The sequence below is a fragment of the Drosophila ficusphila genome, unplaced genomic scaffold (assembly GCF_018152265.1).
Source record: "Drosophila ficusphila isolate 14025-0441.05 unplaced genomic scaffold, ASM1815226v1 contig_791, whole genome shotgun sequence".
Lineage (NCBI taxonomy): Eukaryota > Metazoa > Arthropoda > Insecta > Diptera > Drosophilidae > Drosophila > Drosophila ficusphila.
Window position 1 is genome coordinate 27,799,802 of NW_025064737.1, and position 27,550 is coordinate 27,827,351.

At 44.0% G+C, this 27,550-nt stretch overlaps 2 protein-coding genes and 1 long non-coding RNA gene across 3 annotated transcripts; 1 reads left to right on the forward strand and 2 right to left on the reverse strand.

Annotated features, from left to right (window-relative positions):
- The first annotated feature begins 4,015 nt into the window (after positions 1-4,015).
- On the forward strand, positions 4,016-4,594 carry LOC108099302. Its single transcript, XR_001771916.1, has 2 exons — positions 4,016-4,125; positions 4,187-4,594. It is a non-coding gene; the product is annotated as an uncharacterized LOC108099302 (long non-coding RNA).
- A 5,417-nt stretch (positions 4,595-10,011) lies between these two features.
- On the reverse strand, positions 10,012-10,378 carry LOC108099226. The gene is given in 2 exon segments (XM_043208912.1): positions 10,012-10,019; positions 10,075-10,378. Coding segments are annotated over 2 exon segments (312 nt in total).
- Positions 10,379-22,506: 12,128 nt separating this feature from the next.
- LOC108099679 lies at positions 22,507-24,150 on the reverse strand. The gene is made up of 2 exons (XM_017203318.2): positions 23,913-24,150; positions 22,507-23,860 (listed from the first exon to the last, which is right to left on the reverse strand). The coding sequence occupies exons 1-2, from the start codon at positions 24,021-24,023 to the stop codon at positions 22,844-22,846; spliced, it is 1,128 nt and encodes a 375-aa protein (XP_017058807.1). The 5' UTR covers positions 24,024-24,150; the 3' UTR covers positions 22,507-22,843.
- Between the last annotated feature and the right edge of the window lie 3,400 nt (positions 24,151-27,550).

Genomic DNA, 27,550 nt, shown 5'->3' on the forward strand with positions numbered 1-27,550 from the left:
GCCAAAAATGATGAGCATTGTCAGCTTAGGTTGTTAGCTTTAAAAATCAGAAATCATTTTTTTTATAACTCATTTTAGCCAAGTTACAGCTTTGGAACGCAGCATTACCTTCTTTAGTATCCAAGGCCATTTAAGTACTGATTTGTACCTACCTACCTCGTGATTTTACCCTGCGACTCCCTCTCCCGCTCTGTGCCAGACTTAAATTGCTTTTTTCAATGCCAACTGCTGCGCCTGTAAGGTCCTCCTGCCCCGCCTGCTCCGCACATCCTGTCACATGCGGAGCCAAATGTCATTTCAGCAAAATCCCTCAAGTCGTTCGTTTGCCCTTTTTGCTCCTGTGTGCGTAGGAAAACATTGTGCAAATATGTTGGCAACATTTTTCTGCGGCTGCTCAAATTGCATTGGGAAATAGGTTGGGGAGCTTTATAAAAGACAATGAGCTCGTGTTTCTGTGCTGAAAGGTGCATTTGTTACAACAGGGGAATTTCTGCATATGATTTCGGGGCTTATTCATTTTGAGGCCACAATTTAAAAGAGTAAGTGGTTGAATTTGAACACTGTGCTTCTGCTTTTAATTCTACGTACAATTGGCAAGGCCTAAGATAAAATCTTGTTATTTGATTCCGCTTTAGAGTTTGAGCGCAAAGATATTCGTAAGACCAAAAATCCCTTAAAGGAGTTCCTTTCATCCTCCGCCTGCTTGTTGCTCCTCTCCTAATAAAATTAAAATGCCAACCATTTGCACTTGGCGTCGACTCCCTTGAAATGCGATATTCCTTGCTCCAATCTCCGGAACTCCGTTTCCGTTGACTGTTAAAAAATTAGCAACAATTTTTCAGCATCGCATCAAAACGCGCCCGACTGTCAACCGCATCCCGGGATGAATCCACCCCAGCCAGAGCCACTTATCAAGGAGCTGACTTACTTTCGGCTACACCTTGTTTGCTCCCCTCCTCCGAAAACCACGCACTTTGTCATCTGGCAACATCCTCTTCCAGCTTCTGGGTAATTTGATATGCTGTGGCTTACATTTTTTATCCGCCATTACCACAAAACGATTTACTTCCGCGCAGCGATTTGCTTTAAATTTTTATTTAAACAACAATTTGCTCGAGCGCAGATTGAGATTTCCGCTGAGAGATTTACGCGAGGGGGAGCCTGGAAAATTGGGGGGTTGAGGAAGTGCTTCCCACTGTCAACTCATTGATGCACCTTCAGCGCGGCCTTCGCTTCAAGGATCTCTGGCTGCAAGCGACACTCGACAAATTAATTTGCTCTAGACTGCCGAGACAGCTGGGCGTGGTGCAGTCCTTGCTCCTTGATGAGTGGCCTTCGTCCTGTCTAAGGTTCTATCTCCCCCTTTAAACAATAAATAAAGAGTGTGCGGGTAAACATTATTTTTGTATGTTATAATTACTTATTAATAACCAGTAACCAAAGTTAATATACTACTAATTTAAAGGAATATTTGGAAGATAAACTAAATCTTCAGATAAGTATAGCGTATTTAATTTTCATTGAGTTCTTCGTGTTTTTGCCGTTTGCCTTTTCTTTGGATCTTCTGAGTGAAAACGCCCAATTCAGCTGCGGAGATTCCTTGAAGGTAAACACCCTCAAAGTGGTGTCCTTTTCTATTTTTTTCGAATTTTTCTTGCTTATTTTCTGCGGTTTTTAATTTGATTTCTTGCACCTTGTCTAATTGGCGATTGGATGCGCTGATGCCGCTGACAGTTTCCACTCAAGCACTTCACCGCCCCGAGTTTAAGCGCTTTAAATTATCCCCAAGGACGAGCGTGTTGGGCGGGGGGAGTGGCTGGTCCGGGCTCCTGGCGTTAATGGCTCTTTTATGGCCGCCACTGTGCGGTGCCCGCGTTTGCGGCAGCTGCAAATATTTCGCCACTGCACGGGGATCGGAGGTTTGGGAATCCCGGACGAGCGGACAGGGGCGTGGCCGGGAGGGGAGTGGCAGCCTGTTCCAGCTGAAATCTAATCTATGCAAGTCCCGCACGATTCCCCCGGACACCGCTCCATCGAGCGAGACAACTATTTTTTCGCTTGATTTTCCACTTTTTTGTGCCGCTGTTTGGCAGCTCAACGGTTAATTGCCCCTTGAAGAATACCGCTCCGGAGTTGCAGGGCCGCACTGTTGCGGAGTGGACTACCTACACGGACTCAAAAGGACACGGCTGGACAGTGGAGTTGAGCTCCTGCCTGTGCTGGGATGGTACCCTGCACCCGCTTGGTTTTTTGTATAAAAATACCTTTTTATACAATTGATACCTTTTGTAACTACGAAATGGCATAGTTAAACGAAACTCTGAGCAACCAGTTTTATTTTTTAATCTTTTATTATCTTTATCTCTTTTGGTGAACAAATACCCAATTATACTGGGTATATGCCAGTCCTGAACGTAACCTCAACTGCCTGAGTTGTCTGTCTCTAACCCCGTGCGTGTGTTTTAATCGGTTTGACTTTGTTGCCTGACCTGCGTGGCGCCCCTTGAAAGGGAAGGTGGCGTTGCATGGCTATTTGATTGGGGCTCGGGTCAGGGGGCAACAACAACAAGGACCAACAACGTAGCCAGTGCTGCCCGCAGCAGCAGATTGAATCCTAATCGAGGTTTTGACTTTGGTTACGTTGCGTAAACACGCAACAACCGGCGCTCACTGCCCCTGCAACCTCTCCCAAAACATCCTTGCCGGAAACAGTGAAACGTGGTCCGGGCACTTGCAATGAGGGGACCTGTTCAAGCTATCCTTCGACAGAGGCTTCACCGTACCCGCTGCAGTGCAGTTTATTGTAGCATACTTGCAGGCAGCTGTTGTTTGCTTGTCCTTGGGGCTTTTCGACGGCATGGCGGTGGCAGGTGAAGGTGATTAGAGGAGTTTTGTGGAAGGGGGACTGTTTAATCCTTACTATTCTGGATATAAGCCTGTACTTTAAGCCCAATGACTAAATTTCTGTTTATCAACATAGCAACTCACTTTTGTATAGTATTGTAGACGGAGAAGAAATAGATTAGATATTCACGAATCAGTTGCAGTTGCTTGCATATGATGTAAAACCTTTTCCTTAACCCTTAAGCTTAGATTCTTTAACCCACATACTCTCCCCGTTTTCCTGGCTTTAAATGCGCTTTTAATCGCGTCGTGGTTGGCCACAAAGTTAAATCAATATTGAACTCCGTCCTGCGTTTGAGGAGCAGCTGTTGACAGGCGGCCAAGTGTGGATGCCTCACGTAGAGATAGAGATGGGCACAGAATGAGGGAAAGAGCGGGGTGCAAGCAGAGAGAAAGAGAAGGCTGAGCTTCTGGCAGTTTTAAGCTTGAATGGGGAACTCTTTCCCAGAGTCTAAAAATATGTGTTGGCAACTTGTGACACAAAGGCGCCGTCTCCATCTTCGTCTTCAATGCCCTCCTCGGAGTTTTCCCGCTTTTCCAGGCTTTTCTTTTCGTATGCAACAATGCGCTGACTTGACTTGTCCAACTCCTCTCTGCTTTTTCCCCAACCTCTCTGCGACCTTCACACAAAACTTGAACATCACGTAAGCATTTTCCAACCCCCCACCGAAGACTTTTCCTCCCCTTTACGACTGACCCCCACATTTGTACATACATCAAAAATTTTGTTATGTCTTCGTACGATTTTTGCTTAAATTTTGCTTTTACTTTTCGTCGACTTCTGCTGCTGAAAAGGTCAGACATTGTCAGTTAAGTGTCCATGTCCAAGTCGGAAAAGTGTTGTCCAAGATTTCGAGTGCTTTTCACAATTTTTTAGAGCCACCCCCCTGCTCCCTCAGTTTTCCACTGCCTTGTCTTTTGGCTCTTATTGAACGCCTTTCGGTTAGGTGTCAATGTGCGAAGCAGAATTATGGCAAATGGTATTGGAAAACTTTGCCAGCTCTCCTTGTAAATGGATATTACAATTCAGCTTGACTAGCAGGAGAACACGGGCTAAAGTTTGAGACTTAGGTAGCGGGAAATCTATAAAAATGGGATATAAAAATTCAAAATTTAGTAGAAAAAATTCTAAACAAGCTACGAAACTACTGCTTCTATTATTTCTAGAACAGAAATACCTTTGCAAATAGCACAGATTAAACGTATTTGTGTTTTTTAATTGTAAGTTTTTTTAAGGCTGAACTCTATTTTACTCCATTAACTTTCCCTCTTCTGTTATCAGAATGGCGAAGCACAGAGCGAACCACCGTGACATAAATCACAAAATCAACAACTAACGCAAAACGGTATAAAAAATAAAGTTATGGGGGCAGCAATACGGATTTTGATTTATTGGCTGCTGGCGTGACTCTCTATCTGAACAACCCAGCCCCCGGAATGGGATGGGTTGGGATGGGGTGTGAGCCCCTAGCCAAACCCTCCTAAGTAGACAGCTCAAAGGCCTAAACGAAGCGAAACCAACAAGAAGAACATGCGAAAACAAAAACACACGGAGTGGAACCAAAGCGAAGCCAAACAATGGCGAGCATTTTGATTTGTGACTTGCGACTTTTCACGTAGCATCCTCGCACACGCACACGCACCGGGAAATCTCCATAAAAAATATGAAAATAAAAATCACGCAACAGGATATTGAAACGTCACACATATGCCACAAGTGCGGCACCTTGGGGGTGGGCGGAAAAGGGGAGTGGCTGGGCAGACGGGACTTCATTCGGCATTAAAACTGTCAGTGGCGCAGATTGCCTGCGGTGGCTAAGGACACCTTCGCACATGATTTATTTGCAGCTGCATTTACTCGTATTTGTTGCACGAGGGGAGCCTGTGTTGTGGGGGAAAGTGAAATGGCGCAAAAAACTGCGCAAATTTCCCGTAAACAGTTGCAGTTTTCTTCGCCTTATTTCGATCCCCCCAGCGAGCACGTGCCTCCGAGGAGTGGGCGAGTGTCCTGGGTCCTGGCCAATTGTCAGCCAGACGGCAAAAGGCAGGACTGATTGGAACTTTGAGCCTGCAGCTTCTGGCTGAACGGACGTGCAGCGAAAGTTTAAATAAACACGACCAGCAACGCGAATCGGAGGGGGAATCTTCCAAAGAGAGTGGGAAAACAAATTTAAGTTGCCCAGCAAGTCAAGCAAGTGCTTCAAGAGGAATCCTGGAAAGATGCAGAATGAAGTCAAAATCGATATAGCTTAAACTAATCGGTAGTTAGGTCGCTCCATCAGCCTGGTACTTCAAACTGAGTTTTTGCCTTCTCTTAAGATTTTCCAATTGAGAGAGAAAGAGAGAATATGAGCCCCAAAAATATAATACAATTTCGATAGTTCTGTTTTATTTGAAATATATTATACATATAACACTTTTAACTATTACCTAGGCTTATACTGTAACTTATAACTAGTCAATTAACCATTGTTAAATTTAGAATCCAACGCTGGGTCCCCGTTCGCTTCCTAGACTGATGCCATGTGGATTTTGCAGCAGGTCTTCTGTCTGTTCCTCGCCACAGCCATGTCCTGAAATAAAGTAACAAAACAAAAATACATTAGTTATCAATAGTAATTTTTGTATTTTATTTCAATTTTTATGATACAGCCCCTTTCAACCCGTTCGTGGTTTTACTAATATTGATACATTTTCTTCTTTAAAGTAAAGATCTGTAATACAACGTATATAACAATTCGCAGAGTTCTACTGGACCAATGTGTTGCTTTAAGGAGCATAGTAAACAAAACAATGTCTTCCCCCAATTTCGTACCACCTCCAGGAACCCCACAACGTGTGTGCTTCTAGCCTGAAAGCATATCCATTTCACGCCCAAGTGCCGTGGCTTCCTTGGAACCGTGTGTCAAATCCATTAACCTTCTGTTTACTTTTCTACGTCCAGCAGCCGCAGCAGGAAAAAATCAAAAGGAGCCACACACTGGCGATGCCGAGCTGAAAGTGTTTTGTGGGAGAAACTTGATACTTTCACCAAATTGCGTTGCGCACTTGAGGTCCTTCGGATCGAGCTAGGACCACACTCCCTCACTCCCCATAAATCTTACCTAGGCGTGCGAGAAATGGAGCGGGAAATCAGCTCACTGGACCTCCCATTCGAACCACCCCTCTCCCGTCTCACACACATGTCCTTGGAGCAGTCGGACAACTCCTGCTCAGAAATGAGTATTAAGTTGACGTAAATTGCGGTCCATTACATTAACCGGAGGAGGGTCTCTGGAATTGGGTGCTGAAGGTGGGGGCTGCCAATTAACCCCGTGTCTCAGTTAATTGCTTCTGCCGTTGCGCTTACAATTGAACAAACATCGATGTTTTATTTATGGGGGAAGTGTATCAAGAAAGTTGTACAAAAATAAAGATGTATTCTGAAAACAAGCACCTCAAGAAAACGTGTTATTCTTTTATATGGTTTATTTTCTTTTTTTGATTTTTTTCTGATCTTTAAGCGGCCATTTAACAATCATATTTTTTAATCCTTTACAGATCGCTGCGCTTTTAAAAAACAATTATTTTATTATTCACCTCACCTTCTTTTCCGCAGATGAATATCTTAATCTTCATTCTTGCGAAATTCACTCTAATGGAATTAAAAAACATAAATCCGGATCTGAGCCATGCGATAAAGTAAAAACTCAACGCAAGCATTAAGCAAATGAAAACCACATCGAGGGAAAAACAAAGGAAAAGCCAAGGAAAACGTAAATGATTTAAGAACTTTATCGGACATCAGCGACCAGCAAGAAAAAAGGCAAAAACAAGGATCGCAGAGGATGGAGTGCAAAGGACACTTGCCAGGAGCTTAAATAGAACGCTTGTAGGTGATTATGCAGCACATAATTTATGCAGGCGACCAGGACTCAGGACAACAGAACAATGGCCACCCTGAACTGTGGGAAATAAGGAGCTGGCGACCTGCGACGGGCGAAACTGATTTAATTAAGCAGGTGATTAAAGTTGATGCCGGTTATTTGTAGCAGCCAAAAGAGCAACACGGAAGGTCCTCTTCGCATCCTGTTGCTCCTTGCTCTCCGGTCCTAAATATAAAAAGTTTCCCTAAGCGGTTCTCTTCATTTCGGTTTCCTTTAAAGTGGACAACAATGCAAACTTTGTTTTCTTACTGTTCAACATGGCGTATGCACAACTCTCTGTTTGCAGAGGGTTAAAGGTTTAAAAAGAGCAGTTAATGGAAATTAAAATTCAATCAGAGTAACCCTAAGTATTCAGAAAATTTAAACAGTAGAAAATGTTGAGAAATGCATCTTGGCATTATGATAAGAAAATTAAATGGTTCCCTAAAAATAATGTTAAAGCATTGAAGCCAACTTTTGTAGGAGGCATAACTCTCGGCGCTTTAAGTAAGTGGCCTTTAGAGCCATTTGACCTGAAAATGTGCTTCATCATCAGTTTGGGCCCTTATATTTTACACAAAATCGATTCGACTGAGGACAAGGCCAGAACGCACTCGACAATAAAACGCAAGATTCAACAATTATGTTAATTTCCTTTGTGGGTCAATGTCTCTCGGAGTGTGTGTGTGTGTGCGGGTTGTACTTTATGGCTATATCTTGGGCCAACTGTCAGGCGAAGACAGCTGCAGTAGCTGAAATAAATTAACATTATTTATGAATTTTCTTTCGGACCTGACACACGGTATGGGGCTATGTTAGCGCTGTGTTCGCCCCTGAATTTCCCCTGCTGTTAGTTAACAGGGAAAGTGGAGAGAGCTCCGCGCGAGAGCTTCGCGACTGCGCATGTCCTTGCTCACACCTCGGAGAAAATACCTAGACACGTGCTTCAAGTCTGGCTGAGATATATAATGTACCTTACGCATCCACCAATCTACCTGCGCCAGTCGCCCCCTCCCCCTCCCCCTCCTCCACCTCCACCACCACTACGTATGTGAGAGTGTGTGTGTGTTTTGTTTCTGTGTCTGTGTCTGTATGTACCTGCTTTAGGTGTTGGCCCATCGTCTTCGTTCCGACGTCGTTTGGCTAGAAGAGTGCGGCGCACCGAGACGTAGGTGCCAGCTGCGCTGCTAGCTCTCTCTCTTACCTGTGGGAAACCCCCTCCTCCTCCCCCCTCTTCCCTCCCCTTCCACAAAGCTCCCAGCTGCAACCTCAACCGCAAGTAACAGTTGTTATTCGTCGTGCGTTTTTCGTTCGTTGGCTCCGCTCTCACAGATACATCCGCACGCGGACACACGGATACGACCAACACACACACAATCTCAGCCAGGTTGTTGCCTGTCCTGCTGTCTCGCTCGCTCCTGCTGGCGTGCATGGCCGTGCTACCTACGCTTTTTAAGGTGAGCACGAAAACGTTGGTAGCCAACCAAAGTCGAGCACCTTCGAGGGGTTTTCCACGACAGGGGGTGGGGCTCCATGTGTTTTTCCGACGGCCAGAGAAAAGCCAAGCCAGTGCAAAGAAATACAGAGATTTATGCGACTAATAAGCCATAACCCTTTGGCTTGATTTTATGACTTTTCTTGATTTTCCCAAATTTTATCTTTAACTCGATTTTATATTTATTTTCTGCCACAACAGCAGAATTCTCCCCACTATATCTCACCCACTATCGCATTGCTTTATTTTCCCCATCAACGTCATCGTCATTTTCCCTCGTCGTGTGCTCGTCAACGTCGTCTCTTCTCATCGGCTTTCACCTTTCCCTGGCGCCTTTCCTCTGTCGCTTTCCCACCTCCAGCTTTCCCAGTGTGCGTGAGTGTTGGTGAGGTGCTCTCAGCTCGTCTGGAGTTTTTGTGTAGCGCAGGTTTAGGTGCGCAGCTTTCGCTCGTTAGGTACTCGGTTTTTTGCCAGCTTTCTTTTTTATTTTCCCACTTTTGCACTGCCGTCTTAGGTAAATACAAATGAGAAAGCGAGAGAGCGAGAACGCCGAGAGAGAGGAGCAGGTGCGCCGGGAAACTCGAGCTAACTAAACCTCTACCCCCGCCCCGCTCCAATCCTCTCCAGCAACGAAGGTGTGTCTCTCCGAGTGCGTTAGGTGCTCCGCTTCGCCAGGGGGAAGCGCTGGGCAGGCGGAAAATCCGGGGGCCGGGGTAACTGTGATTTATGCCAGCCAATGGTTGAGCTCCTGGCTACGTGTGGTAGGTAAGTAGGTGTGTCTCCGTCGCTCATACGCCACGTGGGCTAAAAAATGGCGACTCGGCTACTCGCACCTATGAGCGCTCAGCTACTCGCCAGCTGGAAAGGGGGAAACTTTTCTAATTAGCCAGTGGTTAAAGAACAGGCGGACGGAGGCAGGAGAGTAGGGGGCGGAAAAATAGGAGACTGCAGAACGAGCGGGGCGAGGGAAAACTTTTTCTTTCGGCCCCTCCGCAGACGCGCCTCTTTATGGATTTTCCGACTGCCCGCTGCTTTATTTTTGCCTCGTTTCTTTTCTTCGCTTTCCCTTTGCCTCTCCCTCTACGTTTTCCTCACATTTCCCTTCCATTTTCTCGGCGGTGTCAGTGTCCTCGTTAGGATGCTGGGGCTTTTCTTGTGCGCAGCGATTTTCCTTCTCTCATTGTTGCAGATAAAATCGATAGCTCTTTATGGCAATTTAATATGACCTTCGTGGCTTACTTATACACATAAATTCTGTACTTCTGCTAGGCTCTTTATGGCCCCTCGCTTTTCTCCCTTCCCGTAGGCTGTTTTTGTTTACAACGTTGCGTTTTTTCGGTTCTCTGGGGCTTTTTGCAAGTGCGACTTTTCACTGTTTCAACAGGTCGTATGCGCAATCTGCTGCCACCCATTTTTGGCCATTATTTCCCAAAGGTCAGCGATTTGACATTGAACTCGAATCAGATTCGCTTCGGCAGCTATTGAACTCTTTCTTTGTGGCCGAAATCGCCGCGACAATCATAAACAGATATCTCAAGCTATCATCAATGTGCGGGGGAGATCAAGGATAAGAGGCGGTTTGCACTCGGATTTTTTCTTTGGCATTGTTTCTAGACTGGAAATCTTAAAGCAGAGCTCAAATAAATGTTGGCAATTTTAAATTAATAATACATATCCAATTATTGTCTCTTTGATTTAATACCCTTTTTAGGTGACTGCAAGGTACAACACTTTGTGACCGAAACATATCACCTAAAATTAAAAAGTAACATTCTCCCGCTAAATACGGCACTTTATAATCATTATGGGGAAGCTCCCCCTCCAGCACCCACTTCGAGGTCTGTCCGTTGGCACAAGAACATGTCCCACACTCACCCACTCCAAGCCCTTTCCCCAAGTTCAACAATAAGTCAGGGCATTAGTCGCTTGAGAAATTGTCTGTTTACCTTGTTGGCCAGTCGCCTTTTGCCGTTTCCAGCTTTGCAGTTTGCCAAATGGCACTCAAAGCGCTGAAATATGAAAAATGAGACGCAGGAAGCGAAATTACAAGCCGTGGCCAGGAGTATCCTGCCATCCGGCAATGCTGCTATCCTGTGCACCTCCAGACTCCGGGAAAAGCCGCAGAGTGGAGAGTCCCAAATGAAAAGTTGAAGTAATAATTGTGCGGCGGAGGCGACGACGACTTCGCCAGGGGGCAGCCCTACACATTTTCATTTGGTCATGTCCGGTGGAGTCTGGCGATGGGTAATGTTTGTCCAGACGACCCCAAGTAGCCGAGCACACGTCTCTGGAAACACTGACTCACCCAGCTGCCCTTCGTTGCTTTATGTTCTTGGAAAAAGGGTGTAAAGGGTTGTATTGTGTTCTTAAAAACAAGTTTTCTCGGCGACCATGGTACTTCTAACTGATCGACTAATACGTTTACACTATCGTAAAACTATCAAAGATTCATTGGGCTTTTGTTTTCTGTTTCTGATTAACTCTTCTACATCAATATCGTCCCTTTTTTGACGAAATTGCAATCGGGCAGAACATAATCTATCCCAACGTACTTCGGTTACCGATTTATGGTAACGCCAATAAAATTCGTTGGCTTTGCCCTCGAATAAGACGCTAGCATTTCTGCAAAGCACTGAGAAGTTGCCTTCGTGTCTGATGCGTCAGCGCTTCGACTCTGTAAATAAAATTGTCTATCGATACACCTGATCCGAATATTTTATCTTCCATCCATTCAGGATATGCACGACCTTGTCGGGTCTATTTAAGAGATCAGAAGGGATACTTCTATGAGAACTTGGAGAACCTAAGTTAGGCGCGACAAAATTTGTGTTTTGGATATGTTCATTGCCAAATTGGTCGGTCTAAGGGTGGTGGAGTAGCTGACCTATCTCTGTCATTCGCATTGGAGCTAGATGGAGGGGAGATTAATCTCTGAATACTGTCACTCACTGAAGTTTGTATTAACTCAGTCATTTTCTCTGACAACACTGTGAGCAGTCTTCGCTCCATTGAGAGTAACGTCATTGCATTAGCAACATTAGCTGGATCTACATCCCTACTGCTACTACTATGAGCGCCTCCTGACGTACCAGGACGTTTTCAGATATATTTCTATCATCAATACTTTCTGTGCCACGACTTTTAGATTGGGATCGCGTTTGTAAACCTTTACCTCGGCTACTGGCCTGCAAGAAATTCTGCATACTGGACAGCTTTCACTTTTCTTCAAATGTGCCTCAATACATTTCTTGTGAAATTCGTGATGGCATACAGTTTCAAATAAATCGGTTGCTGCCTTAATATCTGCTTTACATAACGGACAGACTGGCTTTGCACCTCCTTGCGATGCTTTTCCCGGAGAACGGTCTAATCCCATTTTGAAAATTTATAAAAATATAACAAAAGCAAAAAACAAAATGTTGTATCCTTAATTTCCAACGATTTAAACAACAGCTCAAACCAAAATAATTTAAAACCAAATGTTGTATCATTAATACCAAATGATTTCAACAACAGCTCAAAAGAAATAAAAAGATAAAAAAAAAATGTTGTATCATTAATATCAAATGATTTCAACAACAATCGGTAACTCTCACGATATAAACTGTGGTTATAATAATAAAGATAAAGCTTTAACTCTAGCTTGATGTCCACAACTCGTAGGATAAAAATTTTATTTACTACTAACATTTCTCGGAAAGAAGAAAAGAATACAGATGAAGTGAATTTCTTGCCTTTCTTACTACAAGAAAATTCAATAAGGGAAGTAATTAGGCTTTAATAAATATGAAACGGATAAGTTATTCTTAAAAAAAAGTTCTTATGTTCCAGTCTCAACTCACATAAGTCTAATTCCTCTAAGAAAAATTATAAATAATTCTTTCTAAAGTCAACCGTGGATAGGGCACTTCAGTAAAACAATGCCTCTATTTTCCGAAACGCCTAAGCTTGAGAAAGCATTTATTTAAGTAAGTGTGAATATTGTAGTGATTTGGTAAACCAGCAAGGGCCAGAAGATCAATCGCAATTTGATACTCTCTGTATTTTCCTCAGACTAAGTTTTCCTTATCATCACATACAAAAGGAAGGAAAATTCTTACACGGACTTTTAATTAAGGCCAGACGGAAACTAATGTTCACTTGCTCTGTTATCCATAATAAATAAAAATCAACATAAGAGATTTTGATCGAAGTTAAAGTTGAAATAAATGAAAGAAGAAAAGAGATTGAATTTATCTATCGGTGAGTCTTAATGAGGTAATACTGTACTCACTAAGGCCCCCACGTTGGGCGCCACCTTTCTTAATAATAATAATAATAATAATAATGATATTATAACTGTAGCGTGTAACGAAGGTATTCTGTGGTGAGTTCTAGGATCTGTCCTTGCGGGTGCCACTTAGGGTCCGGCTCTGCTCGTCTGCTTTGGGGGTGGAGGTCTTGCTTAGACAAATCCGCACACTAGCTACATATTATTATTTTTAAGACCAGAATTGAGTGTGCTGACGAAAATAAATGCGAGATATCAAAATCGAAGAGAAATAGATAAAATTCAAAAAAACAAGAGATAGAAAGATCGAGAAAAGTTAGAATCAGCGATGCCACAGATGTTGTCGTGGTCGCGAAATGCCCACCCTACCTATGATCACCATCTTCAGAGCTAAACTCCGGTGACCCCTAATACCCTACGATTGTGGAAGCATCAGCCGAGTTAAAAAAACGTGAACTACTCGAAATTCATTTCAAATACAATTTAATTAATAGTTATACAAGAATTCATTATTGTTATTTGCTAACAGGTAGATACTACAAATTTTATATAAATATAATAAATGATATACAGGCGATAAAAATACTATTTAGATACTTAAATATTTAAATGATGTTATCCTCATAAATTAAAGTAGTTATAATGTTCGTATATATTTAAAAGATAAGAAATAAGAAAAATATAGGGTATTCAGATATCGTACTTCACCAATAAAAATATTACTCTGGTATAACAATAGATATTTAAATTTCATTGCTTTAATTTATTTTTTATTTCACTAAATCATCTTCATTCTGTTTGATATCTTTTGTTTAATTTAATTTAGTTTAGTGAGGCTATCGGTTCAGGGTTCTTTTAAATTCACAGTTTCATTCAAGTAGATTGTTAAAAATTATTTCATAGAGTATTTCGCAATAAGATATAAATAGAATAGATATAAATGCAATAATGAGAATAATAAACTCACAGCTTATACGTTGTTCCAGCGGCGAAAGATCGATCTCCCGGGCAGGTGGCTGTAAAGGGTGAAATTGGGGCTCGAAAACACAAAACTATTCTATAAAAATCTTTTAACTTGGAACCCTTTTAGGCCTACATATTTTACTGAGAAGCGACTGTGATATCTTCACTTAACCACATTTTTAAATTTAATATTCACTATTGTTTCTTATCAGAAGTTGCTATTTTCAAATTATATTTAAATTTACAAAAAAAATAAATATTTAATTTATCGCTTTTAAGTCATAGTTGAGCGAATTTTCCAAAACAAAATCGATGCGTAAATAACTCCACTCGTGAAAATTAAGTTTTAAATTTAATTTAATTTAAATATTACGTTTTAGACTGAATCATTCAGACTTTAGAAAATATCACTTAAACTTGATTTTTACGGCATGTTGCTATCTTTGATTCATTAAATTTTCTTCACTTTGGCACGTTTCAAAACTTTCAAATTTTTAATTATAATATTTCACTTTAAAAAAATCGCAGTAGCGGCTTAAAAGCAATTCCAGGTTATATATTCCCTTTGTGTCCATATTTGGCTATACTAAATCTGCTGCTGCTGCTGCCGTGGGTAGAGAGGGTTAAACATCTCTCCAAATCACTTCTTTAATGCCGCATTCTTGAATTTAATTCCAGTTGAAACTCCTCATTTTTCTTGTCCGATTTAATTTGGGGCACGATATTAAATCATGCCCCCACTGTCTTGAAGGGGAGCTCCCACGGATGCCAGTATTGATGGCCACGTGAGAAATATATATATCATATATATCTAAAGAAAATCTGGGGTTAGAATTGATAAAAATCTACTTCCACCACTTACATCTCAATAGTTTTCCAAAATTAAACACAAAAATATTACTCAGCTAGGCTCGCTGCACTTATTCCTCTTATTATTTTCCACGATTTCAATATATAGTATTTAAACAAAACTTTGTTGACGTTGAGAAAAATTGGCACGTCTGCTCATATCGGATGTCAATCAGAAAAGAACCTTACCAAATATAGGTAGTGTTAGGCTAGGGTATGGTCGGAAGTTCGCCACAGATGATAACACCAGATGTCTAAAACGAGCTTCCCACTGCATCTCTGTTACAGCTGATTTATCAAACATATGTGTAATTAGCTAAGACACTAAGCCGAGCTTAGATATATTTTAAAGCGTGCTTCTAGGCCGAACTAAACTAGCTGGTCGCTACAGGCGCCGTTACAAAGCAAGGAGAACTAAAAAACAAACCAAAAACGTCAGTATTTTATAAAAAATTATAAGTAATAACGAACGTCTTTTTATTGCTTTTAGAAATAGTAATTTTATTGAAGTACAAGGTATTCTGTTATTCGGTTTCTTGTATTAAAAAAATTCCTTTGCTTTTTTCCACTCTCCGTTTTCCATCTTTGTGCTCCTGCACTCTGTCAACGGCAAATGTTGCCAAGCCCTGCTGACCACTGTCCATGGGAGGAGGGCCGGGGAAATGGAAAACGAACGGAGAAAAGCAAAGGGGAAACACAGGGAGCATGGAGCAGGGACACCTCTAAGTGGGCTTCATCAGTCGCGCTTCGCTGGGCGCCAGCAGCGTCATAATCGTCCTGTCCTGCTCATCATCTTCTCGCCGATTCTCCTTCTGCGTCTTCAGTTTGTGTGCTGCCCTTTGCGGTTGCTGTTTTGGGGTCAAAGTTCAGGCCGTCCCCTCCGAAAGTCCTCCGGTCTTTATTTATCTTTAAGATTTTCAACTCAGTGCACAGGTTTTTTGTCCACATGCTGACTTATAACCACAACAATGCGTCAGTCTGACTGCTTTTAAAAGTGCACAGCGAGAAATGGGAAGGGTGGTACTACAGAAAAAGGGTTGGTTACTAAACACAAGCTCAGAAAGGAATCCCTTTTCTATTTATCGAGAAGTCATTTAATCGCTCATTTGTATTAATACCTTACACATCTTTAAGGAAGTTTCACAAAAACATTAAAAACCGTAGAGTACCTTTTAGTAAAAATGATTTAACCTAAGATTATGTTTTTTCCAGTGAGTAATGCATGGGGTTTTTGTCACTGTCCACTCGCAGCTGCCACTCGCAGTGTATCCTCGCAGGATGTGTGAGAGTGTGTGGCTGGACCTGGACCGGCGCTAAGTGGAAACTGTAGTTTTTCTTACTTATGTCCTGGCAGGAGAGCGCGGCTCATAAAGATTTGTGTCTGCGCTCTAATGTCATAAGTCAAGTGCTGGTCGCAGTTCAAGAACTCACGTGTCCGAAGGAGTGGAGGAGTCCCATATCCCACACTCTGCATTGTAGCTTCCTTTTACTCTCCCTTGAAGGAGAACTCTTTCAGGAGTTTAATTGAGAGAGGGCATTAAGCAATTACAGCGGACTACCTCGAGTGGACTTTTGGCTTTAATTTAATTTGTCACACTTTGCGAGTGCAGACAACTTTACACTCTGGCCACAGCAAAGTAGAGCAGCTGGTGGGTTTTCCCCTGGGGAACGGGAAACGGGGAACGGGGCAGTGGGGATTGTGGTCTGGAGAAGCCATTTTCAATTTGACTGTGCCGGAAGTTACCTGCTGGTGCCAACATCTTACACACAGACACACACACTCCGCAGAGGGTCCTGAGGTCATTTCCTGGGCACAGGATACCCTCCCCACCCCCCGTCCGAGTCCGGGAGTCCTGGCCAGTGGTTTTACGAGCAAGTGTCCCATGTGGCCAGCAGGGACTAGATTAAATTGGCATCTTTTGTTGTGCAGTGACTTTGTTCTCGCAAATGAGAATGTGAGCAAATTAAAAGTTGGCCAACTGGGGAGTAGGTAAGTGCTTAAAGTGCCAGCACAGCCTTTCCCGTCGCTTCTCACTTTCTCGAAAAGGTCAAGCCATCCATCAAGCGAAGGACTCTTATTAATGCCTCGCATTTGCAGACTTTTCCGGCGATTAATGAAATATTTACAAGCTCAATTGGGCGGACGATGAATGCTAATTAATTTGCTGCCGGCTTTCTTATCTTCACGGTTGAGGAGACCTTCAAAATTGATTGAAACAAATGCCCGAGTTAAACCCTTTGAAGGTTGAGGGAACGGCCGAGTATAATTGAAAAAGTTTGGGCCAAAAATAGTTGTCAAAACGATTTGAAACAATTCGATAAATGCAAGTCTCAGTTGCGTTTGCACACTTTGAGCTGCGGTTCATTTTCGAGCCCAAACTTTTCTTACGAGCCAAAGTTTCTGTGGCCTGTAGGCCTTGGATAATGCAATTTGGGGACTGGCCATATCTGATTTCTGTCGGTGGTGCGTCAGCAATTTATGATACGCACACTTTCAATTTCCCTTTCGATTCTTTGGCCTCTCTAATTGCCCGATACGCTCGGAATACTATATACTATATGATTCGGGTCGGGAGGCAGACGGAACAAAACAAGTTAATTAAACGCTTCCGTTTTCCTTTCGCTTTTGCATGTTATCAGTGTCCTGGCATCGCCGGGTCCTTTAATTACGGAGATTTGTATGCCGCTCGGACTTTCACTTCTCTGCATGTCTCAGCTTTCGGCCCACATACTTTTGGGGAAGTTTTTATATGTAAATTTATTATTTATTAGCATTAATTATGGTGGTCAGCCGAGTAATTGAAGAAGCCCTTTTGCTCTGCTTGCCAATTCAGGGTTGTCATCGGGTTTCCACTGCTGATGTCAGCGGCCTAATTAACTGGCCATTTGTGTGCCACACACTCTCGGACTTTTGAAGTGCTGGATAGTAAGGGGAGCTGTTCACCAGCTCCAGCTTAATAGGAATAACCACATTGATATGCTTGCCATAACTGGAGATTCATTTGAATGCCACTTACATGGTGGAACAACTGCTGAGATTCGTTCCAGCATGACCTGATTATTCTATTTAAGTCGGAGTTGCTCTTATCTTAACTTCACAATCTCTAATTTCAGATAGATCCGCAAACTCTTTAAAACTCAGTCCCTGGAAAGTAGGCAACGCTTTTAGTGCTCTGAATTTGCTCACGCATTAAACGGTTTAACAAGCAATTAACACGTAGCTGCCGCACATATGTGTTGGTGTGAGTGTGCATACGCACTTGTTGTCGTACGTGTTAATAAAACTAATTTGATTAGCTAACTAGTGTAAGTAGCGGTTTCCACTTGTCTGTTTGCCTACGCCAGCCACTAAAACTGAAAACCGCCTCCCACTTTAACCCTCCGCCGAACGTCCTGTGTGCTCTGCGATGCCTAAAACAACAAGCGGCTGTGTTTTGGTGGGCTTTCTGGGGTTAAGGATGGAGTGGGCGTGTGTGTCGCACACGTTTGGCATTAATTTAATCCTTCCACAGAATAAAGTGATATCGCCACTAACAAGGCAAACACATTAAATATTTATGCAGACATCAGCATACTCACACACACACACACAAGAGTACATGTGTGTGGGAAATTAGTCCTTTAAGGCTCGCATGTGTGTGTGAGACTTTTAATTGCTGTCGTCAAAGGCTGAGGTAAGAATAATTGCAAGATTGGGAATAATGTGTCAAGTTGGGAGATGTGAGGCGGTGGCTGATTACATCAAAGAGCGGCACACACAGATACTCTCGCAGACAGTCGCACTTTGAAGTGTCAACAGGCAAAGGACGAAGCCAAAGGAGGCGACGGAACAACAACAACGCCGTTATCCATCATGGGATCTTTCACTTTTGTCAGCGAAATAACAATGGCCTCTTAATTACACCAGTGTGTGTCGCTCTCCTTCTCTGTGTGGGTATTTGTTGTGGGATTGGGTGTAGGATATTAAACACTGAGCGAAACTCAAGTAAGGTGGTCTTTACATAACATAAATCATGTAAAAAAAAATAAGGGGAAAGATATTACAAATTATTTAAAGTGGCTTACGCCCAGCTATTTGTTTTTAATTGTTATTTTTTATTTCTTATTTTTATTTTTCTACCTAATTTTCTCCCAGTGCAACATGCAGGCATGTGCTCGTGTTTGTTTAGTCAGATGTTTGCTTGACACTTTCCTTTGGCTCCGCCTTTGCTCGGCGGCTTTTCCTTTTGGCCAGCACTTGTTGGCAAGTTTTCTTTCGGCCTTTTTGTCGTCGGCTGCCGTTTCTTTCTATTCCTCGTCTGCCTTTGACTTTGACTTCGCCCGGTTTGGTATAATGAGCACACATCTCGGCGGAGAGCCGCATGTGAGGATCCTCCGACAGGATGTTAATTTCAATTTAAATGCCGGCCAGCTCCTTGCGAGCTCAGCAAGTCCTTCGGCCGCGGGCGAATGTCTCAAGCAACTTTGTCCGGCTTGGGTCAACTTCCTTGGCTCACTTTTGACTGGCGCCTTTGACCTGCTGCGATTGCATTGACCAGAAGCCGAGGGCCTGCGGCCTTGGCCTGTGAACTTTAATTGGATTCTTTGTGCGGAGCAGCAGCAGCAGTGGACTGCTCCCAGTTGAAATGAATTCATTTCGTGTGTTGACTCAATTTGGCTTCCTGGAAGCAATCCCAGTGCCGAACTTCGGCCACTCATTTGGCTAATTAAAACGGCATGAGCAAACAGAAGAAGCTCATCCATTTACATTTATGAATTATCGGTTCGAATATAGCACACCGTCATAGCAAGCCCCTCCCCCGCCGCCGCCCCTCTGACAGCTCATAATTCACACATCGAACTTTGGGTTACGGGCCAAATCTTGGAGCAGCCGCGGAAATCACGTACAGCCAGGACGAAAGTTGCCGGATCCTCGGCATTATTGTCTTTTGAGCTAACCCAGTTCTCCACTTCTCCCCCTCCCCATCGACCGCAACAGCTAATTAACGTTAATTTATTAAATCAGTGAGCAAGTAAAGGCATCCCAGCAACTTTCCCTCGAACGGCGGACTGCGGAGTGGGGAAACTCAGCGCCAAGAGCTGCCAGAGATAAAAGTTGCACACGACTCGGCTTGGATCCGAGCTCGGGCTTAAGCACTTTGGGTTTTTTCGTACCGAGAAGTTGAGGAATGCGGGGTATACTCTTGATAATACTATTTTATTTTGAAATTCAATTGTAAGATAATCGTCTACATAAGGGTACATTTTTTAAATAGCTGCCTGCCCCAATTTACTCTTCAATTTTTCCATAAGTTTCATATTATATGACAGAAGAACATGGCTATGGAAAATATATACAATTTTACTTTTAACAATTTTTAGTAACTGATATTATATTAGGTAGGTATCTCTTAGTCGATAAACTCCGCAGAGCACATTCTTACTTGTCTTAGCTGGAAAAGCATGAAAACCACACGCAGCAATTATTAATTCAATTATTTTAGCGCAAACAGCCACCTCAGACTAGGAGCGAGAATCCAAGAAAGCGGGAAGCTGAGAGTCCTGCAGGACCAAGACACAGAAAGCTGCGTGGCATAAATGAGTTCTCTGTTCTGTGTGAGTGGATGAAATAGAGTAGCACAAACACAATTAAGACAGCGGGGACTGCGGATTGGGGGAACGAGGACGGAAAGGCGAGCAAATAAAGTGGCAAATTTAATTAGGAATCAGCAGAGAAGGCAGAAGTGCAGCTCTCCAGTCGGGGAATACCTGATGATAACCCACATCAGCTGCCGGACATGTGAATTAACAACAGCGTCCGTTTCCGGTCGAAAAATGGAGCCCACTCGCAGGGGGAAGTGAGATCGGGTGGCGGGGGATTATAATAATAATATTAATAATGAGTGGCCAAAAAGCAGACGGCGGGCAGTGTGTCCGTTACAACTTCCGGAATGAAGTTGCCCGTTTTATTGTCGCACGAAAAGTTTCCCCCGGGGCGAAAATAAAGCGATGCCGAATGTAGGTAAATTGTAAAATGCAAAAGTTTCCCAAGTTGAAGTCACCTGCTCGGGTTCCCAAACTACTGGGTGAGGATGGAGGGGGGAATCGAAACAAAGTCCCTTTTGTTTCAATCCACGTCCAGGACAATTGGCCAAGATCCAGACAGGAAGCCCAGGACGGGGGCCGAAGCTCATCAGGCATCAAGGTATAATTTGGCCGGGGACTATTTCATTTTACGGCCAAAGTGGCGCATTTGCATAAAGTTTTATTTTCTTTGACCCGCACTTGGGGATTTCTTTGACTTGTCCTTTTCCTGCCTGATTTCCATTTCGTCTACTTTGTCGCCAGGAAGTGATTTCCTGCAGCTGCAGCTATTGAAATTCAATATCTTTGCCGCGGAGGGTGGTGAAAGGTCCCCGGGGGGAGTGGGGGCGCTCCTTAAAGCCGTGGATCAGCTTTAACAAGTGTTTGCACCACACGTCGCAACACCACACATCAGTCAGCACCGAAGCACCGTATCCTTGGGAGGTAATTTGAAAATCAAACAAGCAGCGAGCGACTCCCTCGCAAATCCTTTCAATTGCTGCAATTTACTGGATAAATAGGATCAAAATCGAATTTAAATGGCAAACAAATTTTTCCTGATTTCGATTTTGTTGACAGAACTTTTCACTTGTGCTGCTGAATAAGCAGATTATGCGACAAGGGTTGTCTACCAGATATACTCGCATCGCACACCTCCAGCCCACAAGGGGTAAACAGATCCCCACCTTTTATGTGAGGAAATGTAGCCAACTCCGAGCGCTTTTTTAAACGCCTCAGAAATATTTTAATTAAATTTCGCATTCGCACTCGAACGGTTATCCCTGCGGCAGGCAAAACTATTTACGTGCCCGAAACAAAAGTGAAATCATTCGATTTTATTTATTTTCACTCGAAACTGAAAACTTTTCCCGCTCCCCAGTTTCCCCCTGAAAAGAAAACTTGCGCAAAAAGGCAACCGAAAACTTTTGGAGAAAACTTTCTTGGCTCTCTCCTCTTCCACAAACATAAACAAGATTAATTTCACATGTTTTCAGGGTGGAGTGGCTCCTTGGGTGGGGGACGAAGGAGCTGCTCGAGTTATTACTTTGATTATGTTTATTCTAGTCATGAAATCCGAATGCCCGTTTCATGTGCACTTCATTTAATAAACCCACGCCAAGTGAAAGCGCGAAATGATTTCTGTGGCATTTTTGTCTACTCGTGCAAGTTTTCCTCACTTTGTGTGATTAGCCAAGTGAAAAAACAAGAGATAGGCAACTACTTCCAACTTCATTTGCCTGCGGATAATTCGCGGGAGAGGGGCTTCCATACTTCATTACTTATTCGTTTTCGAATTAAATGAGGTGCGATGGAATGTCGCCCTCAATTTGTTTTCATTATAAATTTAGTTAGATCCAAGCTGTGAAGAGTGGGGAGGAAGTCCAAGGTGAGGTTCTTCAATACAGCCACTTATCTGAACGCAGTCTGCGATCTTTCCACTATCTGCCAATTGCTCGGCAAATTTGGCCATCATCCAATGCGTTTTCATATCTAAATCTCTGGTGCCTCAGTCCGAGCGATCGGTGGCGACTCTTAAGTGCTTTTAATTACGTCCACTTAAGCCTCAATATCGCCAGCTTCCGAAGCGCGCAAATCACAGAGAACCACACGCGTCGCAGGAAGCAGAAACCTCCTCTCCAACGCTCGGCGCACTCTAAATAAAGCATAAAAATTTATGAAATTTTAATTTTTACACTTAATAACACGCCGAGTTATGGGCGCGTCGGGTGAAACGGGCCGAGCGAATTGGCCGGGAAGAGCGGGCCGGAGTGGATGAGAAATGGCCCGGGGACTTTCTTATAGAGACATCAATGTGAGACGCCCGGGCAGGTGGCCAAACCTCCGGGAGTGGCACGAATGCGGTGCAACTTGTGTGGCAACGCAGACGTTGGGCGCAATTAGAGACGCCCGATGCCCGCTATATTTGGCCACCGGCGGACTCGCGGATTATGCCATAATTTTAGGGGTCTCGCCTTCAAACTGGAACAGGCAACTTAAGACATCAAGTACGTGTAACTCTACTTCCAGGTAGGTACCAAATAAAAAAGTACAGTATATTATATTTTATGAAGGTATTATTCGGTATTATAAAAATAAAAGACCAGGGGGCACAGACCACAGAAATACATACAGACAGATACACACCGACTCCTGCCACACCCAAAAACTAAAAATGAATACATTTATTGCCCGAGCTGAAAGTGCCAATGCTTTCAGTCCGAAATGCTCTGACCAAGAATTTTCAACTTCAACTGAAAGAGGAGAATTGAAAATTCTTGCCAGAAGATTGGTGAATATGTTTGCCCGTCTGTTTCTGTTCCCCTCCGTTTTTCTGTCAGTGCATTCGCGGCTCAACGATTCAATTTTGACATTCATATTTGGACACGATTGGATTCACTGGAGATCGGTGTCCATCCCCAAGAACCTTTCCACGAACTGGGGATCATCCGCGCCTTCCACGGCGAGGTTCAGTTCGTGCAACATCTGGGTGACGAGTCTCTGATGCTCCTGTTGCATCTCGGCCTGCATCCGCCGGTTCTCCTCCGCCTGCTGGAGGAACAGCTTCTTGAAGCGGTTTTTCTGGATCTGCAGCTCGCTTTCCCCGCATCCTGGTCTTCTGTTGGCCGCCACTGGGGTCCTGATGATTTTCGGCACATTCAAGTGGGCGGTGGTTGGGGGTTTCGTGGGAGGCTTCTTCTTCGGAGTCGGAGCCTCCTTTTTCCTGACCTGATTGGCGCGTTTTGGAGCCGCTTTGGCTTCGAAATTTGGAATGATAGGCATCTGGATGGGAATGAGCCTGGGAATCCTGCTGGGCAATCTTTCGCCTGTCACGGAGTCCTTCGACGGTCGCCTTCGAGCTCTGCAGATATTCGTTTCGCTTTTGAGAGCCACGGTGAGCTCGATCATGGGACTCGGCAGCAGGTTCCTTCGCCACAGCTGGTGGTGCAGCCTGAGGGAATCCGGGTTCGTGGTGCTGCGCTGCAGAGGTTCCACCGCCTTCTCTTTTCTCTCCGGACTCTTGATCTGAAGCGGATCCAGTCTCGATACCGATCCACTCTCCGAGGTGGCCAGCTTCACAGGAGCAACCCTGATCACAGCTCGCTGAGGGGGCATCATTTGGGGATCCTCCATTACCAGTTGAGAGAGCTTCATGATGGGAACATTCTGGGGGGCAGAGATCTGCGTTATCAAGTCGGCGGTGTGGTCGTAGATCAAGGTCTTCGATTGCACCAACTTGTGGCGAAGGTTTCCCATCACGACTAAGTTCGCAGATCGCAGGGGCTCTTCTGTATTGGTTTCGGCATTCCTGCGCTCTACTTGTCTGTCCAACTTGTCCCTCTTCAGGATTGCTTCTCGGGTCAAGGCGCACAAGCGTAGACGCATCATTTCCAGGCGCTTCAAGTCATTCATCTGTACTGGGCATTAAGTAAGAAAAACATTATCCTGGAAAATCTCAACATACCACAGGCGGCAGAATGGGCTTTCCAGACAGGCAGTAACCCGACTCGAATTCACCTACTCCAATGCTTTCCAGAGTACATTGCAGGATCAGCTGTTCAGCTTCCTTGTCCATTTGCAGCGAATTTCGTGAAGAAATTTCAGGTATCGAAAATTATGTGTGTTCTATATGGGGAATATTTTCAGGAATTTATTTGTTGTGTTATGTGTAGAGTGAAGGAATTGAATGGAATGTGAGCTGAGTCAACAATGGCTGACAGTTGTGGAGCGAGTTTGTTTGCTTGGAATGCTTTTCCACTCACGGAGGTTGTACAACCACACTGGGAAAAATTGAATGGCGTTACTAATTTATTTAGCTTAGATATTTATTGTTTAATCAATGTTGGATATCTGCTGTTTAGGTTAAGCAAAACACATATGTTTCTTGTTTAGTTACTTTAGTTTGAATCCCTTCAATTTCATTGTTCTTCTTGTTTTTCCGAGTGTAACACACATGCGATCCGTCCGTTCTTTGTTCCGTTCCCAATCCGGACGGAGAGTCTGACAAATGCCTCGCCCGTCGCCGGAGCGTGCCGCAAAAGGTACGGGCAGTCGAGCGTGGAGCGGCAAACAAGGAGCCCAAATAGAGTCCACTCTATTACCGGCAGGACTCAGGTCCTGTCCTGTCCTTATATATTTGGGCGGACCGTCTGGAAATTTGTCTTGGGCCCTTGTAGGTGTGATTTGTTTTTTAAATTTCGGGCTGCCTTCGGAGTTCCTGGACCTCCGGCGCTGGCCAATTTGTCTCCCCAGTTGGCTGACTTTTTATTTGCAACGGAGTCACGTAGCACTTTCACTTGCATGCTTGCGACATGCGGCAATTTTCCACTAAATTTGCCATGTCAAACATATTTGGACGAACCGGCTGCCCCGGCTCATAAAGAATTCAAATTAATACATTAACAGCTTCAGATAAGCGACCTTCGGGGAGAAGGTGGGTGGTAGTCCGCCGCCAGGTAATAAACGCCGCGTTGTTCGTTGTTCGTGCCAAAGTCTCGGAAGTTTTGCGCCAAGGCAATTTGCCTCAAGTGGCAATTCGGGAGCGTGCCAAGTGCCTTGGTAACGGTAACAGCCCACGGATTACAAAAACACGTCGGCGGGTGGGCGCAAGTGGGCTGGGGGCGGGGCTCTCTACGGTTAACCGCCGCACCACAAAAGGTATTTATCTCATTGTGCGCAGATTAAGAGCTGCTCTCAAATTAGGTGAGTGTCGTCACGTGACGCAAGACGAGATCTAGATAGAGACGTGGTTGAAAGGAGGAAAGGTGGAAGGAATGTTGAAGGAAGTTTCAGCAGGGCCCTACTCTTGATTTATAAAGATGTCAGCGTTTAACACTTTAACATTAAGGCCTTTTGGATGGGCTTTAATTTGTACTAAAAATACTCACTAGTGATTTGTTATGCGCGTTAAAGTCTTAAAAAAGTAACTAGATTGAAGTAGTTATCCAATGATTCCAAGCGAGCCCAGCTGGAGTCCTTATCCCTCTGTGGTTATGCAAAGCTTAACCCCTTAAAGGCTCTGTCCTCGTGCAAAAAGCATGCCAGACCTCGCTCCGGTTACACTTCATAAATCCAGAGAATTATGAGCCGTGACCCAGACGGAAGCGGAATGCAACCGCAATGGCAACACGTCCGTCGCCAAGTGGCCAGGACACAATGGGCTTCGGGGGAAAGAGGCCGACAGGTAATAACGGTTGCACGATTGGTTGGCCCCGACGATTCCTGTTGAATTTACAACCGCAGGGGACGGGGTCTGCCCCCCGTATTGTGTTGCAGCCACACTTTTTATTTTATATCCCCGTTTTACGGACAATCGATGAAGGTTGAGCATTGATTTCCGCTGATTCCGAAGGAAAGTTCAAGAGGCAAAGGCTGAAGTTCAAAGCTTTGGAAGGCGCTTTAATTGAGTTGCCACGGGTTCATGCATATGCAGGGCTCAATTAAAAGTGCGCCAAGAAAAACCAAGAATCGAGAAAGACAAACACAGGCGGAGGAAAACTCCTCGGAGGGGTGGAAAATGTCTGCAAGTGACTCAAGTCGAGTCTCCTGTCTGTTGACATTTCGCGGTATGGAAAAAATTAAATTAAAATGCAAATTAGGCATTCCCGAGGAGTCTGGCCTGCAGTCTGCGATTCCCCTTTTTCGTCCTTATTTTCCTACTTGCCGTCTCGGGCAAAAGTGACAAATTGTTGTAAACACAGCGAGTTACGTATACGCCTCGTGGGACCTCTCCTGTCACCTACGAAAAAGGGGCTCCAAGGGACAAAAGGGGGACCCTTACCTATTGTATACATATTTTAACTCAGCCAAGAAGTCCCGACTTAGGGCAAAGACGGATGTTTTTATTTCCGCGCCTTGCGTCGTCCTTCTTTCTGCGGTAAATTATGCAAAGTAGTTGCGTAATGCTCTTGTTACAATAATTTAATCTTGTAATCTGTTTCTGTTCGACTCCCGGCAAGTGCCATAAATAATTCAGCTGGCCTGCTGCAGATGCCGAAAGAAATATCCTTGAAGGAATCTTTGCATTTTTAATTTCAAGGTAAACAAGCGCAGATAACTTCGCCGCCAGAAACGGAATCCTAATGAGCCTCCTCTCAAGGTGACTCCACTGCCTTGGTTCTCCGCATTGACATTTCAGCGGGGCTGAGCAAGTTAATTCAATTTCCGCAAGCTGAAACAAAAATAAAAGAAGAAGGCACAAAGTTTATCCAGGCAACCCTTTTTTTCGATTCCCCGTCGAGGGGGATGAGCCACTAACGAACCCCATTTGTGGCTGGCTAATTATGCGATGAGCATCCTTTCAAGAGCTCTTTAAGGAGCACAGGTTAATCTTTATGCTCGCAAGAAAGATATTTAAAAATTTATAAGACGTTTCCTTTTTATTCTTTAAGATATATCCCTTCGAATTTAGATACCTTTTATATTTCCAGCTAATTACCAGTCTCTCATCACTTAAAAAAAGCTCTTTAAGGATCCCATGTCAGGCCATAAATCAGCTGTCACAAAATGTAAATCCACCGGCAAAAAGAAATCGCAGACAACATAAAATTTCAATAACATTCCCGGCGTGTCTTGTCCTTTGGCACAAGGTGCGCGGAGGACACACAGTTACACATCCCGAAGCAATAAGGATACGTTTTTTGGGAGGAAGGAGCCGGGATCCGGGAGCCGGGAACCGGGATCCAGGCGGAAGCAATACACGTTGACACGTCGCAAGGATACAAAATGTGGCGCTGTTAGTTCCGCAGTTTCGCAGGAGACAAAGGACATCGGCGTAATGTAACGGAAACTCTATTGAATTGCGATAAAAATCGCGTTTGCCAGCGAGCACCCTTTGAACCGCCCAGCCTCCCTTCCTCCCCTTCGTCCTTCGTCCTTGGGCTGCAGCAGACACAGGTTTAGCTGTTTTAAAGCATACTTTGCGGCTTGTCAACAGGCGGCAAAATTTATTGCAAATGTACGCCAAAGAGTTGCACGAAGTAAGAGAAGTTTCTATAGCCAGTCGGGTGGTGAGACTTTACAGATGGTCTTGGAAAATATTATAAAATGCACGAGATAATTTTTTTTGAAAGTATAGAGGGTATTAATAGTATTAAATTGTAC

Excerpts from the sequence above, each read along its gene's own strand:
- LOC108099679 (XM_017203318.2), bottom strand. The coding sequence starts at position 24,023 with ATGGACAAGGAAGCTGAACAGCTGATCCTGCAATGTACTCTGGAAAGC. Across the intron at positions 23,861-23,912 it reads AGCCCATTCTGCCGCCTGTG|ATGAATGACTTGAAGCGCCT; the intron begins GTATGTTGAGAT and ends TGCCCAGTACAG.